At 37.7% G+C, this 18603-nt stretch overlaps 1 protein-coding gene across 1 annotated transcript in view; it reads left to right on the top strand.

The window, feature by feature from the left end:
* The window catches only part of PREP (prolyl endopeptidase), a 92422-nt gene that overhangs the window by 34258 nt on the left and 39561 nt on the right, over positions 1–18603 (top strand). Inside the window, exons 8-9 of the mRNA XM_030489229.1 lie at positions 6256–6447; positions 15463–15660. Of these exons, the coding sequence (XP_030345089.1) occupies positions 6256–6447; positions 15463–15660 (390 nt within the window). The remainder of the gene's footprint in view (positions 1–6255; positions 6448–15462; positions 15661–18603) is intronic.

Here is an 18603-nt window from a genome sequence, read left to right on the forward strand (position 1 = left end):
TGAGAAGACACCCATGGGAGAAGACAGCTAGGCTTAAGCTTTTGGGGGAACTCCCTTGCTATATATACTCTGCTTCAAGTAGCTGTGGATATGGGGGCTTTTCCCTTCATTCTTGCCTCTGGTTCCTTATGTGGTGGAGTTTAGAAAGATTAGGGAAAACAAATGATGGGATCATTGCCAGGATTTCACTACTCTTCGTCAGCCACTGAACCAACTCATGCAGTTTCATTTTACTTTATGAAATTTCAGTAGCACAGCTGCAACAGCTGTACATTGTGTCGGGAAGGACAGCACTGTGGGTTCATGTTCAGAAGGCTATCCCTCATTCAGGACTCCAGATTTCCCCACTTATCTTGCTGAACTGCGAGTAGGGTTTTCCAGCCTTGACGCTTAAAACAAATATTTTAAAGTGATGTAATGCTAAGTGTTTCTTTAAAAAACAGACGCATATATTTTCCCAGTAGCTGAGCACTGTAAGGCACAATTATTTTCGTAGCCAGAATACTGTTAGCACTCAAGTTTGCTTGTATGTTGAACCAGTCAAACAAGAAAATTTCTCTCATCAATGTCTTTACTTAACTGTTGTTCTTGGTATACCTGAAAGCGCCTCATATTAGCCAAACAGCTGGATATACAGTAATCAAGCAATTATATATTAGCAAACTATTGTGCACCTTACAAAAAAACAAAACCCAAACAAATAAAAAAAAAAACCCACAAAAAACCCCCACAAAATCAAACAACACAACCCTCCCCAAACCCAAACAAAAACCCAGTAGTGCTTTTTCTATAGTATGCCTCTTTCTATTTCTGTGCCTGCTAATAATTTTGGTTTTCCCTTTTCTCGAGAAATGAGATTGTTTCTTTTCAATTAGATTGTCAGCCTTGACTATTCTTTTGAATGTGTGGTTTGGTGCAGTGAAGAGGAAATTTAGCACAAACCTATTGGTGTGCAACAAGAAATAAATGAAAGGTCTTTAATCAGCCTTGGCAATGAACTTAAACTAACATGACATGGCCTATTGGTCTTGTTGAAGTTGTTCTTAATATTGACCTTTTTTCTTTACTTTGTGTTATGGTAGGAGCTAGGAAGCCTAATAAAAAAAATAGAATCTTGTTGTGAGCACCATAGAACTGATTTATGAGTCACCGACTCAGAGCTCTGGACAGAGCCCCACTTCTTCCTGGGAGAGCCAAAGTATGAGAACAGGGGGAGGAGGGGAAAAGGAAGAATATAAGGCAGCATGGGGAGCAGAAGAGTTAGCTCTCAATATAACCTCTGGGCGCATAGAAACTCTGAAAGGCTGCTATGGCTTCTGGCGTACAAAAAGTTGAGAGGGATGGCTAGTTGGAAAGCACAGCCCGGATCGTTGGATTAGAAAAGATTGCACTGGCTAGAAGCTAAACACAGGTTTGTGTAAGTTGGAGGTACAAGGAATTTAGGGAGAGAGGACAGTATCAGGGACTCTTACGCTTGGGTACTGGGCTGCTTGGAGATCAACAGTTTGTGTCTGTGGGAGACAGTGGAAGGTGGTGGGAAGACACATACACGGGAAGAGGAGCTATTTGAGAACCACTGGCTTGGAAAGATGCAATAAAAATTGAGCAAAACCTGAAGTTCAAGCTTGCTGGTTGCTTAGTCGTTGTCAGTTGGAACTGCTTTGCACTAGACTGGTAGAGAGAGATTGCAAGAAGGAATTGAAGAGCAGGATTATCAGCCATAAGAATTTTTATTTTGTGTCTTTGTTTAGAAGGTTGTTCTTTTTTCCTCCCACACTGAAGAAAGCATGTGTGTGGCTTGGGGGCAGGTAGAAAAACAAAGGTGATGTTTGTCCACTTCCTGTTGAAAATAGGATTATCTGGCTTTTTGTATTTTAATTTAGTCTTGCAATTTATAAGACTCTCTTAAAAATAATTTTAAGCACAGTGAACAGTGATATAGCACTGTTAATCATAGTATACCAATATTCACAGTAACATCAAAGGGGTGAGTCAGCATCTTCTACGTAGCCTGAATAAGTGGATCAAAACATTTGTAGTGAAAATAAACAATAAAAAAAGGATAGTGAAGAGACAGTAGACATCAGCTAGGAAGTGGAATGTGGAGGGAGGGAGAGTACTTGTCTTTTTTTATTCAAAGACTTTTTTGTGATTAAAGTAACTTTAAAAAAAAAAAAACCAAAACCACCACTTTCAAAAATGAGTATTGAAATGAAGCCTTTATATGCTGGTTTTCAAACAATAGGGAGAAAAAAAATCAGTTGAGTCTTGGAAAATATGTGGAGGCCTCAACAATAGAGTGTTTACTTAAAGAGTTTCATATCCCTTAAATGGCAATTCCAAAGAGCTGTCAGTGTCTTTTTTTTTTTTTCTTTTTTTTAATTGAAGGCAAATCATTAGTAATACTAATGAAGTTACTTTTTAGATAATGTATTTGTGCTTTTCTTTGTATATATTAGAGCAAGTATGGAGTGAGAGAAGACATGTATATTCTCTTCCCCTGTCTTTTGAGTCATCATCCAAATGGAAGTAAAATAGAATTCTTGAAACTGATCAAGAAATCTCTGCTCATAAAAGTGCTTGATTTCTTTTTTCTGGGCTAATCTTTAATATGTCTTGACATGTCTGAACTTTTTAACTCAAAGGAATAAATATTGCCTCCTTCCATTCATTTGTTTTTTAAATTGCAAATACATTAACTTTCCATGATCATTAAGTAGCTGTCATCCATCTTCTGCAGGATGAGTGGTACTTGAGAGCCCTTTCAGTACAAACATGACAAGTCGCATTCCTTTCAGGGACATCTTAATATGTCCTCTCCAGTATTCCCTCCCTCAGACATACATAAGCAAAGTCAGGTCCCAAGAGATGAAGAGATCTTATTTTCAAAGAGTCCAGATTGTTTGAAAGTCTATTTTGCCTTTGGAGACCCGATGAGACAATTAAATATTTGTGATTGTGAAGAAGGAGGCAAAACCCCTGAATTGGTTTCCATAGCTGCCTGGCTCAGAAGAGAGAGCTTGAGAGCAAGCCGAGTATTGCATAATTCAGAAAGAAATTTGATTCTATTGTTGGAAATAGATGTCAGAGTGAAAGGCTATGCTCTGCCATTCATTTCCCAGGATACATTATAGACATATCACTGAGGCCCTGAACCAGTCTCTATCGATGTGAAGCACACTGTGTACCGTGTCTTCTATTGAACATAAAACTATTGTTGATTAGCACTGTGACAAACGCTGGAGTAAATGTCCATTTTTTTCAAAATCTCCTCTTGTGGACAATACTTGAAATTTGAGTGTATGGATTTTCAGTGTCTGAGGAGTCTCTTAAGTAAGTCTGATGGATCTGACTTGCTTTATTTAGCAATGAAAATGTGCTTCTGCATGAAAACTCAGATACTTTTTATATGGTGACTGCACCTTCAGCCATGAAACCTTGTGCAATTAAGCTGACAACTGGTATGAGTAGCAGTAGTGAAAATTAAAAGGTGAACCTTCATCTATCTGTCAACATAATAGATACTTTTGCAGGTTATAAGCTTCTGTCAGTCAGCATATTCATCACTACCGTCTTGTTTGTTTGTTTCTGTTAGTGTTCTGGGGCACCAGAAAAGGATGATGACTGTTGTCATGGTTTAACCCCAGCTGGCAGCTAAGCATCACTCAGCTGTTTGTTCACTCCCCCTGGGTGTTTCTCACCAGGTTGATATTTCTAGCCCAAAGGAGAGATCTAAGAGGATGGCCTAAGGCAATGCTAGAACATCCCTTTCAGTCACAGACCACAACTGGATCAGCTGCAACCAGCCATAGAGATGCATCCTTTTATTTCTGATAGCTCTCATTGCCAAGGGTTTCTTCTTTTCACTGTAAAACTGCAGCACATACTTTGTATAGTAGCAAATGTACGTGATGTAATGATCTCTTTAAGCTGCTTGTAATTTCCTCATTATGACCTCTTAACTTAGACAAGATATTGGCATATTTAACCACTTCAGTGAGACAGTGATTTAGAGGTAATTCATTTGCAACAGTTGTCTTCTAAGGACTATATAACATCCACTTTAACAAGATGGATGCTCTAGATTTTATAACAACAAGTTAGTTTGTCCCCGTAGAATATCCACTCTTGCTTTATTTACTAGCTGTTCATTTGGGAGTGGATGAATGAGTTGCAAGGAACAATGTAAATCCCTATTGTCACATTATTGTTCTTGTTTTTCATGGAATCCAACTTCTGTTCAATCATGGAGATACAATTATTGCGCACATTTACTGTTAGAAAGTGGTTTTTTCAACAGTCTGGGGATTCCTTTTTATGGAGTCTTGTTCTTCTGTAGTACGATGGTTTTATTCTGTCAGATACCAAAATACAAATTTTCCGATATTGTTATGGTGTTATACTGCAATTAAGTTTTTATTTACTAGAACACTTGTGCATGTGACTTGGGATCTTAAAACAGTTTCACTGGTGTATATCACAGTTCACTGTAGGCTGGATTTTCTTTGTTTTACCGGGCATCAAAGCAGGTTTTCTCTACAGAACTCTGAGCAACTGGAGGGACTTAGCGGGATATTTCTTCAACATGAAATCTTTTCAGAAGGACAAAACTTTGGACCTCAGCGAAAATCAAGATTTAACATGCAGTTGGTTGATTCAGAGGCAGAATACTAAGTTGACTGGATTGTCTGCATAGTTTGTATTACAGCAGTATGAAAAGTAGAATTTAATTGGCTAATCTGTCACATTACATGAAGAGACAGGGAAGTTTTCCTTAAACCAAAACAGCAATTAAGAGATACGGGCTTCATGAATGTGCTAGGTCTGGCTATACTCTCTTATTACATTTAATGGGTTCAAAATGACCTTAGACATCTCACTGCTTCCTCAATTATTATTTTCTTTTTTTTTTTAAACTTACAGTAATTACAGCTCAGCTATGATCTACTTCCATTATTCTACTAAGCTTTTAATATTATAAAATAAGCTGATTTGCTGTTTTAGTGATGCAAACATTAAATTATAGAATTTCATGAACAGATTTATACACAGTTTATGTGTTTATACTTAAAACTAAAGACTCAACCTTCAATTTTAGGAAAGAGGCAGAGGGTATGACAAATGTTATTTTAAAATACGAAAGCTTTAATTTCACGTATCAATAAGGATTCTGATTTTTCATCATAGCTAATGTACAATGCTTGTAATAGTAAGTTTGGTTGATAGGTTGGGTTGTAGATATAACAAGCATATTGCATATCTGATCTAGCCTTGCTGCTTTTTCATTCTACTATTTTCTAAACCTATTGCAAAACAGTAAAATGTGAATAAAAAGTAGTGGAGTTTTTTCAGTCCCAACTCCAGGTTGAGTCAATATTAATGTTATGATACAGAGTGAGTAAACTGGGGCAATTCAGGTTTGAGAGAAGTGCCCTTCTATTAGCGAATGTGGTGTTCTAGAAGGTTGATAGGGAAAATGCAATTTCATTCTTTGCAGACCCAGAAGGTAACATTTTAGCTAACTGTCTGTACTTGTTCTTTGGAAGTGGCAAGCTTCTGCAGAACAGCACTTCAGGAATGTTGTTTCTGAATCATCAGGGAAACTCCTAGTGTTAAAGTTTGTTATGCTCATTCAAATAGCATCATCTCTATTATGTGGGAGGTTCTGGGCTTTTAAGGACGATGGAAAACTTTCCACTTTAAGAAGTAACTTTTTTGCAGAAAGACAAAACCCCCCACAACACCACAAGCATTTATTTTATGATTAAATAACAATTTTTTTAAAATCTATTAAAAATAGAATAGAGGTTGGAAGCTTAGTGCAGTCTTGACTCAGCTGCGACTCCACGTTCCAAGAAGTCTGTAGAAGTGGGGGCTTGTGAGCTCCATTGGCAAGAATCTGATGTGCTCAGTGGCATTGTCTCCATGGCACCTTTGTAGCAAACATCTGAGCTTTCCAGCAGTCCCTTAAAAAGGTGGTGAAATGCTAGCCATAGTTCTGTCAGTTTTGTACATGTATTTTGCTAGAAATTTCTCAAAATCAGTATGTTAACATGTCCACCAACTGGCATTTTTCTGCTGTAGCCTATTAATCTGGAGAATTCTTTGTAAGTTCTTTCCACAGCTGCACTTCTTCCAGTTGCTGCTGTTTTTCGAGAAAGAGCCTACAGCAATTGTCAGGAAGGCCTTACTCATGTTGTTAAAAGGTTTTGTTCCAGGAGGTGAAGAATTTACATTGTATTTTTGATCTTGCAGGAATTCTTCAGTGGGTGAAGCTGATAGATAACTTTGAGGCTGAGTATGAGTATGTCACCAACGAAGGAACAGTGTTCACTTTCAAGACAAACCGCCATTCTCCAAATTACCGGTTAATCAACATTGACTTCAGTGATCCAGGGGAATCCAAATGGAAAGTTCTTGTCCCTGAACATGAAAGAGATGTTCTAGGTAAGAGTTCATGTAAAGTGAAAGACTTTCTGTTCTTTTTTCAAATTGATGCAGTAATTAGGCTATAGAGTAATCTTGTACAGACCTTCTTACTCTTTTCCTGTGTTTAAACTTTGTTCAGGATTTGCATTTAAAAGATTGCCGAGACTCAAGAGATACAGGATCCATTTCTATTTCTAACATCCTGTGTGGTCATACTGAAGTTGCTTCATCTGTCCTTGTTTTAACTCTGTAGAAAATACTGTCCCCTCATTTCCCGCTTCATGTCTATGTAGTAAACATTTACTAGACAGTTGGAGGTTACAGCAAGAGGGACTTTGTAAGCAGAAAGAAAGAGCAAGCCTGGCAACAGTGCAGCACACTATGAACAGACTTGTTCAGAGTTTGAGACAGGATTTTCTTTTGTTCCTGGGATAAGAGAAGTAGACAACACTTGGAAAAAAGCCTGAGGAAAGTTGAAGGGCGTGGAATTCTCCAAATATAAAAGCAAGTTCAAAACATTAATTTTTTTGTTTTGATACAATTAAAATGAAGGTGTATTTTTTTTTTTAATCTCACCATTTTGGGGAAATTTCTATGAAAACTGAACTAGTTTCAGATAATGCAGAAAACCCTTCTCTAAGCTGTTTTTTTGAAAAATGCTTTGTGTACATTTATGTAGTCTGTTCTCCATACAGTATAAGATACAATTATGATTTATCTGACTAGCATAATTATAGCTATTCACAAAGACTAGCTGTTGCTTTTTGTGGTTTTGTGCTTTGTTTGTTTGGGGTTTTTTTTATTATTAAAGCATCTTTATACAAGTTCATTGATGTTTGCTACTTTTCCGGTGAAGAGCTGCTTTGTAGAATTAGTAGAATTCTCTGTGTGTGATTTGATACAGTAACTTCTGTCTTTTCTCACTAAGACAAACCTATTTGACTACTGTTGCAAATTCCTCATAAGATCTTGCTTTTCAAGACACATAAACATAAAAAAGTCTTAATCTCTGTCTGCATTTCACAATGTGTCCTGCATGGTTTTTTGCCACAGCCTAGATAAAGTGTCCCCACTGTGACATAAATGGTGATTCTGAGCACACCCATAATTGCAGTGATATTGCACAAACAGTGTTGGTAAATACAAAACCAGCAAATTAGAGCTTGATGAGACACAACTCTTTTTCTTAAGACTGTGAACTGTTTGAATCAGGAACCACGTGCATCTTAGAGGAAGTACCTTTCAATTCCTAAGCAGATAATAAATTAGACATGTAAGTGAAAGATTGCTTCCAAGTCTAATTAGATTGCATGCAAATTTGCTGACAGTCTGCGAAGCCATGCGTAAGTTATGAGGAACAGCAATTTATAAAGTGGGACCAAGCTGAAGAATCGACTTAGGGATGGTGAGTGTTCAAATTGAATGGGACAGAAGCATGTCATTGGCATAAAGTTTAGTTATTGTGTGTGGATTTACCTGAGATGTGGTTTGGGCAGCATGAGGAGCTTTGACCAGTGGCTGTACAGGCACTGGCTATATGTTCCTTCCTGGTAAGATAAAGGCCACATCTGCTCTTCACTACACTGCAGTATTTAGCTCAACTCCATTTTGCTTTCATTCTAAAGGCAAAGTCATGCTGAGTTCATGTTTGTGCATATGCAGAAATAATTTAATACATGCAACACTCCTTTAATGGCTTACACATGACAGCCTTGACTATATAAACTGCACTTAGAAAACAAAGTTCAGATAAATGGGTTTGGTCAGGGCACTGGCCTTCATACTGTAAACACAACAGGCATTCAGCTCTTAAACACTTGAAGGCAAACATAATCTGTCATATAAAACCATCAGAGTGACTTTCAGGAGTCTGTTGTGTGTCATTAAACTTCTACAGTATTTGAATGTGAAGCCAGAGTAGGCTTATGTCCTTTTCTCCAGCTTTTTGGAGTCGTATGTAAAAGAATTGGATTAAATTAACAAATCAGAGTGTCTCCATAAGAAGATGAGTTTTTAGCGCTACAGTAAAGTAAGTTTGGATTGCTCAGTTGCTTCCTCGTGGCAGACAAAGCAAATTAGTGTTGTATCCTCAGCACCAAGATAAGGGAGTTTTGTTGTGTTCAGGAGGTTGTAGCCCTGAATAAGTAAAAACACTCCTTCGCTTGATGAAGTCAGCAAGCAAGTCAGTCTCTATGTTACGGTTTTTTAATAATTCCAAGATTTGATTTAGGAAAACATAATTATAGCAGAAGACAGTTAGTAATTAATTGTCTTGAAAACCTTGCAGTCAAGTAAATTTGATTTTCTGTGATCCAGAAATGACAATCTAATGAGACCCCTTCTGCAAAAGCTAGGACAGCAGTGATTGAAAGGGTAAAGGAGTATTGCTGCATGTCCAATTTTAAATATGTGTGGGAGTGACAACTAATTTCATCTTGGTAAGGAGTATGAGAATTTCTTTACAAACATTATATTTAGTGATGCTTTAGGTCACAAATGTGTTTTACTGGGATATATAAGTACTTGGCTCCTAAAGTCTCCTACTCTGGTGTAATGAGCCTGGTAGCCACAGCCTTCTGCATAGATTCAGTTCCATAAAAGCTGCACTGTGCACATATAGGAATAGATTTATTTATGAATAATAAATTCAGGATTAAGAATTGCCATCATCCGTCAGTGGCAAAAAGAAATTACACAAAGTATCCTAATGAATTCTTGGGGAAGATGTTAAATAGCTACTGTAATCTGACCAAGAAATGAACACACATGCCTACACGGCTGTGTGAATGTCATTTGGTTCCTTCATATTCTTCAAGACAGACTTTTTTTGTTGGCTTTGACCTTTTTTGTTTTCAGAACTGTTTATAAATGAGATAATTTGGGAATTACAGGAAAAAAACCCAAACATACTCCTGCAATGAGATTGTACACGCACCTCATTTTAAAACTTTCAGCAGGGCTTTCACGCAGAGCTGAGATAAATTTAGATCTCTACTCTGAGCTGTGAGGGGAAGAATTAAATTGCAGCTATTTTAAAATGAAATTGAGGGGGGCCTCAGAACATACTGAAGTGTGATGAGATTCATTTCCTCCACATTGGAGTTTGTTTATAAAGTGTTACTTTTAATTTTCAGGGAGTCTAAAATAGAACCATAGGAGAGATTCACATCTAACATTGAACTAGGGCTTTAAATGACCACAAAGCTGCAAGTAGGTGTGCTGTATTAGTTAAAAGGCATCTATGAAACCATAAACGTAGACTGATCATTACAGTCACTGTGACCCTAATTCTAAGGCATAGGATAAACTTGCTGTCTTTAGAAGGCTAAATAATTGATTTTGAGAACTCTGCTCCCCCCCCCGCCCCCGAAGTGCTTAATACTGGTAGAGCAGGACAGCTCAAGAGTAGCAGTTATATCTAGCCCTGTACTGGTGACAATTAAAAGAAAGACAGAATAGATATCCTGAGTAAGGAGGAATGAGAAATAAGGCATATTCCTGAATGTGTCACAGACGAGATGAGTGATCCTGAACAGTTCCTTGAATCTCAGCCATTTACCAAGCAGGGTCAAAGCTAGCAATGCTCCTGTACCTTGCACACATCTGCATACCTAAACTCAGTGATATAAACTGCTTCCCTTCCCTCAGCTGGAATGTGCACTCCAAGTGAAATATAGTATTTTTTTCTTCATACCTTTAATCTGCTAATTCATAAATGCTTAAGAGTTGCAGTAACACTCCTCCCAAAACTGAAATATATCTTTTGGCACTGTAGTGAAACCAGGAGGAAAAGTCTGGAATGAGCACCAGGGAATTGTTGATCCTGAATGACAAGGATGTGTGTACACGGGTGTGAGTAATCCCTTGTGTTCATCTTGGCCGTCAGGAAGCTTGTGTACTCTGTTACTCTGTGGTGTTTTTCAGAGCCTTACAGTCTTGGGAGTTTTGCTTGCAAAGCAGGTGCATGAAGGGTTGTGTCTCTGTTGTGAGGAGCAGTTGTGTGGCCACCTGTGTACAGCCCAGAGGAAACATCCTACAGAGACAGCTAGTGCAGAAGTGTGGCAGAGAGGAGGGAGCTGGCTACAATGCAAATGACCAGATTGATAAGCTTCTAATATGAAATGGGACGTATGTGCACACACACACTCCCCTCGACAAACAAGCCAACTGAGGTGTGGCTTAGCTCCAGTGTTTCCCAGCAATAAAAATCGCCCCCTAAGATCTGGCCAAGCTGGATACAGTCCCTCAGTCACTGAGGAGAAGATGTGGTCCAGATGCATGTCCCTGACTGAAAGTTTTATTCTGCTTCCCTCATAGGGCTTTTATGGCTTTGTTTAACTCTCTTTACCATGGAAAAACTGCATCAGTCACAGATGGCTAAAGCCTTAGGTTACTTAAGGAAGCGTTTCTCCTAATGTTTGCAGCTTCAGAAGAGCTTTGGGCTCTCGTTTTGTGTGTTTTTTCTTGTTTTGAAATTGGTTGGAGCTTTTCCATTAACTTAAACATGGCAGGCTGTCACTGAGGATGGCATGTCAGGGAGAAGACACATGCTTTATGTTGTGAGGGCTCATGAACATTTACTCACGTGTTTCAGAATGATACATGTTTTATTCTGTAAATTGCTCATATTTTACTTCCAAGTCTACTCATAGGTAGCCTTGAGTGGTTACAGATCATTTTAATTGAGGTCAGCATGGATACCTGTTGATCTCAGAGACACTGTGATACGTGGTTGCTGTCTGGGATGACCAAAGAAACCAAAATGATCTTCCAGGTCCATTATCCAGCTACAGCTTTGTCAGTCCATGGAAATATATTCACTAGTTGTTGAGAGGATGCACAAGCACACCGTACAGCAAGTAACTCAGCAGTTTATTGCTGAAGGCTTATGGCTACCTAGCTTTGCTAGCTTGGCATGTTCTCCATCAACATTTCAGTCTGCATCTGTCAAAGCAGGTTTGTACAGTTGGACAATTGGCATGCTGTAGCTACTGCTGCAGAAACGAAAGGTCAAAGCTGTTGTAAGTAGTTAAGGTTAGTGGCACAGATGCTTGGTGTGAGGATTTAATCTTTTTTTTTGTGAAACTGTTTCAAAAGTTGTTCACAGCAATGTTGCAGGTGCCAGGTTGGTGGCATGCCTTTGCTACTAATGCAGACTGTTGAAATACTAAAGGTTTTGGAAAGTAGCAGTATATGAATTTTTAAAAGGCAGAGCTACAACTTCAAGATGGTTGAGCTCAATTTTCTAGGCCTTGTTAAGAGGTATAACTCGTCTAGCACAAATTTAGCTGTTGAAAAATTGTGCGTAATCTTTTATAGTTATCCAAGTGGTCACTGTCATCTTCAGAGAGAAATGATCAGTGCCAATAATTCTTCACATCTATTTTCAGCACCTACCAGTGCCTCCAACTGTGTCCATCTCTCTGATGCCTGAGCCGACAGGCTCAAGTTGGAAGAGGCAACCTCTACATGTTTATTGTTAAATAAATCCCTTGCCTGATGGGTATTGCAAGTAGGTGCATTGTAAGTATGCTGGAGAATAATAGATAAACTTAGATGTAACTGTGAAAATAACTGCTCTGTTCATTGGTATTAACTGAAAATAAACCACCCTATATATTGGAGAGGTATTGGATGGTTAGCTTTTTGTGAAAATCCCACTTGTGTTAGAAAAACTGGTCAGCAAAGAAGTTCACATTATCCCAGAATGGAGTATCCAACACAATTGGGTGAACTGCATTCTAAAGGTGCTTTTTTCTGCCCATTGTCTGTAAAGAGAGCCTACAGAAATGTTGTCAGATTTAACTTTTAAACAGTGAAGGTTCCAGGAAGTGCAGGGGTATGCAGGATGTGTTCTGCAAAGCATGAGCAAAACCAAGGAGTCTGACTGCTAATGCAACAAACTTGACAGTATCTGCAGTTCTCTGTGGCAAGCATGGGAGTAACAGAGACTCAGCTTGCACCTTGCAGTCAAAAAATAGCTCTTGTTAATAATTCAGCATTGTTTTAGCTTGCTGTGTATAAATGTAGGCTCTTAGTGTCTTTTTTTTTTCCTGCTCTTTCGTGTCTGCTTCAGTGTTTTGCTCTGTTTTGATTCTGATTTAATGTTGCTGTTTCCTAGGCAAGGTCTTCAATAGCAGGAATCTTCACATAAGCCAGCAGTCTTACCCTTAGGCAACTGATTTTTTTAGTAAAAGAGTAATATTTCTTTGTAATACGTAAGTCAAAGTAATAATGTACTTCGACTTTTAATTAAAATATTCATTAAACTGCAATGCTTCATCAAACTATTGGTGAGGAATTAAGGGTCATCACAATTTAATTGTAAAATAAAGATTGCTTAAGTAGTATTTTTGCGGAAGCAAATCTATGTATTACACATTTAAAGTTGATCTAAGAGTGTCTGTCATCCATTTCATGAAACTTTCAAGTGTCAAGAAATTTCAAGAGTAAAACTGGACATTTTAGTTACATCTGCAAGCAAAAATTGTGTGTTACTGTAGGGATACTTTTTTTTTTTAATTCATATTTGCGTTAAACCAGTTATACATGTGAATGTTAGCAGATATGTGCAGTGACAATGTAATAAATATTTTAAATTACTGCGTATTCTCCTTGTTTATACAGCCAAGAATGATGCTGTGTTTCAAAATATGTAATTGGCTATAACATTTAAACTTACAAAGTTTATTCTGTTCTCCAGCCTCACTTAAGCAATTTAAGTCACTGCAGAGCTAAAATTACACATGAATTACTAATTTATAAACAGTGTTATGTTGTGCTCTGTCGTATTATTTCAGGTCATGGCTTCATGGTTGAAATTCCAGTTAGTGTTGTACTCTGGTGCTTTGGTTAGAAAATTCCCAGATTTAGGCTAGAAGCTCATGAGGAAGTTGGAAAGCCTTAGGGTAAAAAAGTATCAGTGGTGGCCTCTGTGAAGAAAAGAGTACTAAAGCTTTATTTTGGTGTTTATGTAACATAAATTCATTTGGCCAGAAAGTCAGACTAGTGTTAAATTCAGGAGCAAGCTAAAAGGAAGGTAGACTGTATTGAGCTATTAGGATTTGAAGGTCTTGGAGCTGTAGGGGGTCATGACAGACCTGAATTGTATATGAAAGCAGGGACTGTTAAAGAAGCTAAATGCTACAGAATAAAGAATTTTGACCTTCAATTCAGAAAGACTTTGTTAGCCTTAATGGAAGGGGCACATGATACAACTTCGAACTTTTGTTCTGGAACCTGAATGTGCAAAGATCCATTTATAAAGCTGTCTTCAGTACAACTCTGAATTCAATTTATTTGGTTTTATAAGACTCTGGGGGAACTGGAAAGAACTGTTAAAATGTGAATAATGTAAAACTGAAATTCAGTCAATTTTAGCTTACTTTGTTTTGGTTTTGATGTTTTTTCCTCTGATATTGGTATTTTAAACTCCCCTTCTCACAGTGCTTCTTTGACATTACAGTGTGCCCCAGTCGGTCCTACCAGATTTTTCTTGCTCATTTTATTCCATCTTTCTGGGTTTTGCTTACAGCAGATTAGAGAAGTCATTGTCCATGGTACCTTGCCCATGATTTAGGTTGCCAATCTGAGTAGTCAGGGGAGAAGTTGCATATATAAAGTTGGTAGAGGACAAGAATCACCACTTCACCTAGTCTTACAAACAAAACAAAAAATGTCTTTTCCTTCCAGATATATTTTTCTTGACTTTTAACCTGGTTTGTACTTTGTCTTGTTTGTATGTGATTTGTGACTTAATGAGAAGAAGTTGAAATACTTTTGTTGCAAAGTAGGGTAAGTGGTTTTTAAAATGACAGAAGTAGTAAGAGAGATGAAGAGGTTTCGAACTTTTCCCTGTCTGCATAAGTAAATAAATATATTTGTCACTAAAGATCTAAAGCCAGCAGCAGAGGAGACAGGAGAGAATGTTACGTGATATATTCTGGGTGAACTGGAGCCCTGAAGAGTTTCTGTGCTTCACAGGGTATAAAGATGGCGAGAGGAAGTGAGATGGTCAGTAGAACTGCAGGGATTTTTGTAGAAATTGCCAGCCCGGAGCTGGTTTTTTATCTTTTTCTTTTTTTTTTTTTTTTCATTAGTTTAGATTTTTTCAAAGTCCAATTAAGAAAATCAGCATTCCCTCATGAAAAAGTTCATACATCTCTGGTAATTATTCTGAAGAACAAACTCAGAATGTGAAAGGTTCTTTGAAGCAGAAGCTCTCTTTCCTGCACAGCTGAGGTGGGCAGTTCTGCAGGACCCAGAGCTGCCAGGAGTGGTATAAAGGAAATAACTTCTGTAGAGGATTTTGTTCCTGGATCTTTTTGCCAGATTATGTTGACTGTGTTACATCCTGTTCCTACTACCATACAGACTAAAGAATGCTGTTTAATGTTAGCTTCTTGAATAAACACTTTTTTTGTGACAGTGGTGTGTTGAGGATGTCATCTCAGAGTAATCCTTTTCTTACGCCCAGTAGAGCTTACTTAAGATAATAGCCTCCTGAATACTTAACCAGTAAAAAAATGATGAATGGTAACCTCTAGGTGCTGTATTTCAATGTGCAATACAGGACATGTCTATTCTTACGAGTTTAGCTTAAGTCCGAATCATAATGATTGTTTTTATTTTCATGCATTTCCATAAGTATTACTGGCAAAGATCAGTGTTTTGCTTGGGTTTTGCACTGAAATATGTGATATTTAAGAGCAGTAACGGTCTATAAGCACCCCAAATGTATAAGCATCTTGGTTAAGCAATTCTTTACTCCTCTGTCTGCATAAATTAGCTTCAAGCATCATGGTTAGTGTGTTTCCAAAGAATGTCAGCCTTTACTTTTGGGTTCACCTTTTTGTTTCAGAAGGCAGGTGACTTTTAAAGATTTTTAGGAGTTGATGCATGTCAAAAATTTTGGTTCATGTATTTCGGAATGGTAAAGAATTTTACAGTCAGGTTATGTCTAATTGTTTTCCTTCTTACAGTTCTTTTCACTGTATTTTCTGTGGTTTTGTTTCTCTTTTCTGCAATCTGCAGAATGGGTTGCTTGTGTGAGGTCCAACTTCCTGGTTTTGTGCTATCTGCATGACGTGAAGAATATCCTGCAACTTCATGACCTAGCTACTGGTGCACATCTCAAGACTTTCCCCCTAGAAGTTGGCAGTATTGTGGGATATAGTGGCCAAAAGAAGGACACCGAAATATTCTATCAGTTTACTTCCTTTTTATCTCCAGGTAAGATTGGTTTTTCCCCTAGTTATTGTTCCTTTTCTTGGAAACAATATCTTTCTCATTTTCTGTTTAGTAGTTATTAGGTATCTCTAAGATGCAAATAAAACTGCTTCCCCACCATGTAGTTAAGCAGTGGTTGTGCACTTCAAAATGTACCAGTCCTTGATCCATGAGGGCTAAATAATATGCATACTAATATTTGAGAGAGCTGCACTGAGAAATTACTCAAGACTGGCTTGTACTAGAGAGGAAACTGTAGCATTCTCACAGCTATTGCTTCATACAGCAAGATACAAGTTTACAAATTCTGTTGAAGACAATTTTTAACGTATTCAGTGGGATTTTTCATCACAATTTTGAAGAGCATTTTAAAAAGTCTTTTTTTTTTTTCTGATAGCTTTGTGATGCATTTATGCATAGCCTCATAAGAGCATTCTTACTATCTGTGCTTACATCTGTTGGATTATCTGTTGGATTGCTGTAGGAATCCTCTTGCAAAGCCAGAGCTGTCCAAAACATTCTGTAATACATGTGTGGAACACCAGTAAGTACTCCAGGATTTTGAATAATGAGGGAGTTTCTATGCAACTGTCAAGCTAGTATATGACAAGAAAATGTGTTTGCTGGTTTTGGGGGGGTTTTGTTTGGATTTGGGGTTGGTTGGTTGGTTGGTTGATTGGTTTTGTTGTTGGTTTTGTGGGGGTTTTTTGCTGTTGTTGTTTTATTTAAAATTTCTTTATAGCCCAAACAATCAATAGCTAATGCAGGAAAGGATTCAAGTATGGAGAGGAGAGATAGGCTCCAGAATCTTCATCTTATTCCAGGGTTGTAAGTGATCATGAATCATAAGATGATCCAAACTGTTCTTACAGCATCTGATATACATTTTCCCTCTGTTTCAGTTAAAGCACAGCCACGTTGCAAAATGGCTGTATGATAGTTTTGATAGGTGTCTGTTTTTGCTAAAGGATTGTGTCAAATTATCAAAATTATGTTTCAAGCTTAGCAGTTAAGAAGTGTGGTAGATTTCCTATTATTATCTTACTATTTACATAACCAGAAACAAGATAGGTTTCCAGTTCCTCTTTTAAACAAACTTTTAAACAGCACTAAGATCATTGCAACTGGAGAGGAGCTCAGGGGCACTCTGACTTCATCCCAGCATGATGGTTCAGATTGTTCACTTGCTCACATCGCAGCTCATGGGCAAGAAGTTGCCAGTCTTACGGGCCTGCACTGTTCACCTTCGCTGATTCAGCAGAGTCTCTGCAACTGCTAAACATGTGGAGGGGAAGAGCCCAGAGATCTGTTAATCTGCGGCTTGCCAGCCAGCAGTGGTTGCTCTCACTGCCTGCTGGTTGCTTAGGCAGACTTTTTTTTCCTTCTTTTCATCCATGTGCTTAGCATCTACAGAGAATTTGCCATGAGCAACCTGGAATATAGAAGAAAGAGGAAGGGAAGAAATGGAGGTAGACTGTATGGGAATAAGGAAAGGGTGAGGAAATCAGACCAGAGAGATAATTTTTAGGTAGGTGTGTGGGTATTTTATTCGCATGCAACCTCCATTCACCCCATCAGTGGAATAATCAGACAAAAGGTATGGAGCTGGTCCTTGATAAATATAGATCTTCCTACTTTATGATTAGAAATCAATATAATTTGCACTTGTATTAAGTTGCACTTCTTTTTTCTAATGAGAAACAAATTAACATTTAATGTTAATTATTGTTTGTTTATGCTTAATACCTACAACAAAAGTAATAGTAAATATATGTATGAAATGATGAATAAAGCAGTTCTAAAACCATAGATGCTGACACCATAAAAATAATTTTTGCTGTTCCCTGAAAAATGTGGTTATCCCTGCTGTCCCCTCCAGTAGGATATTTAAGGGAGCACTCTATTGTTTTGCATTTATTTACCACCCAGCAAAAGAGTGCAGGCACCAACATTACTATGGTTTTGGATATTAACTGCCATGCCACTAAAAATATGACAGAACAAGAGATGCGGTATCAGGGATTCAATTATATGTTACTCTAATATTGGGTTGACTGACTCCTGAAATGCAGTCTGTGACTGTGCTTATACTTCATCATGTGGTTTCCTAATATGCAGCTATTCTGCCTGCTCTGTGTGTAATGTTTGCCAGTACATTATCCAGCTTGGGTGGCTGTATATATATGTCAAATGTCTGCTCTGCCTGTTGCCACCTGATGTGCTTTCCTTTGTGCTTTGGCATCACTTTCTGGATCCTAATCTCTAAGGGAAATGCTGTTTTAATACTTGTTTGTACCTGTCACCCTGCATTAGGCTTGCTAGTCACTTGTGATAAATGAAGAAAAATTCCCAGCAGATTAGATTCCGTGTTAATTCACCATTATAGAAAGAGGCTTTATCAGTTATCAGGAATGTTAGTTTTCATCTCTGTTCCTTTGCCAATCTGTATCTTTCTGATTTTCCCACAGTCAGTGATTTAGTGAGACCAATCCCTTGTATCAGATATGTTTCCTCATTATTTCATGTTTCAATATAATTTTTTATAGCTATAACCTCTGTAATAATTACTTCTGATTTCCTTAAAGTATCTAAAATACAGACAATACAGCACTATTTCAATCAAGTCCTGTCCACCTTAATTTTATTACATTGAGGATCTCTATAGAGGGCTCTTTGCCTTAACTTTTAGTGATCTTTTCCCTGGTACACATTTTAAATTTTATAGAGACCACCTTGTTGTAAAGCTGAAAAACAAAGAATTAACACCGAGGTTAGTTTTACGTTTCATATGTATCTGCAGTATATCCATAAATATTAGGATTTTGTAAAATGTTACCCTGTGTGCATATGCTCAAATGCTCTTAGGGTTGAATGACAGGAAATATGATTCATAGTCTAAACACAAAATTCTTCTTGGCTAATTACACATCTGTTTAATATCTAGAT

This window comes from Strigops habroptila, chromosome 6, assembly GCF_004027225.2.
Source record: "Strigops habroptila isolate Jane chromosome 6, bStrHab1.2.pri, whole genome shotgun sequence".
Lineage (NCBI taxonomy): Eukaryota > Metazoa > Chordata > Aves > Psittaciformes > Psittacidae > Strigops > Strigops habroptila.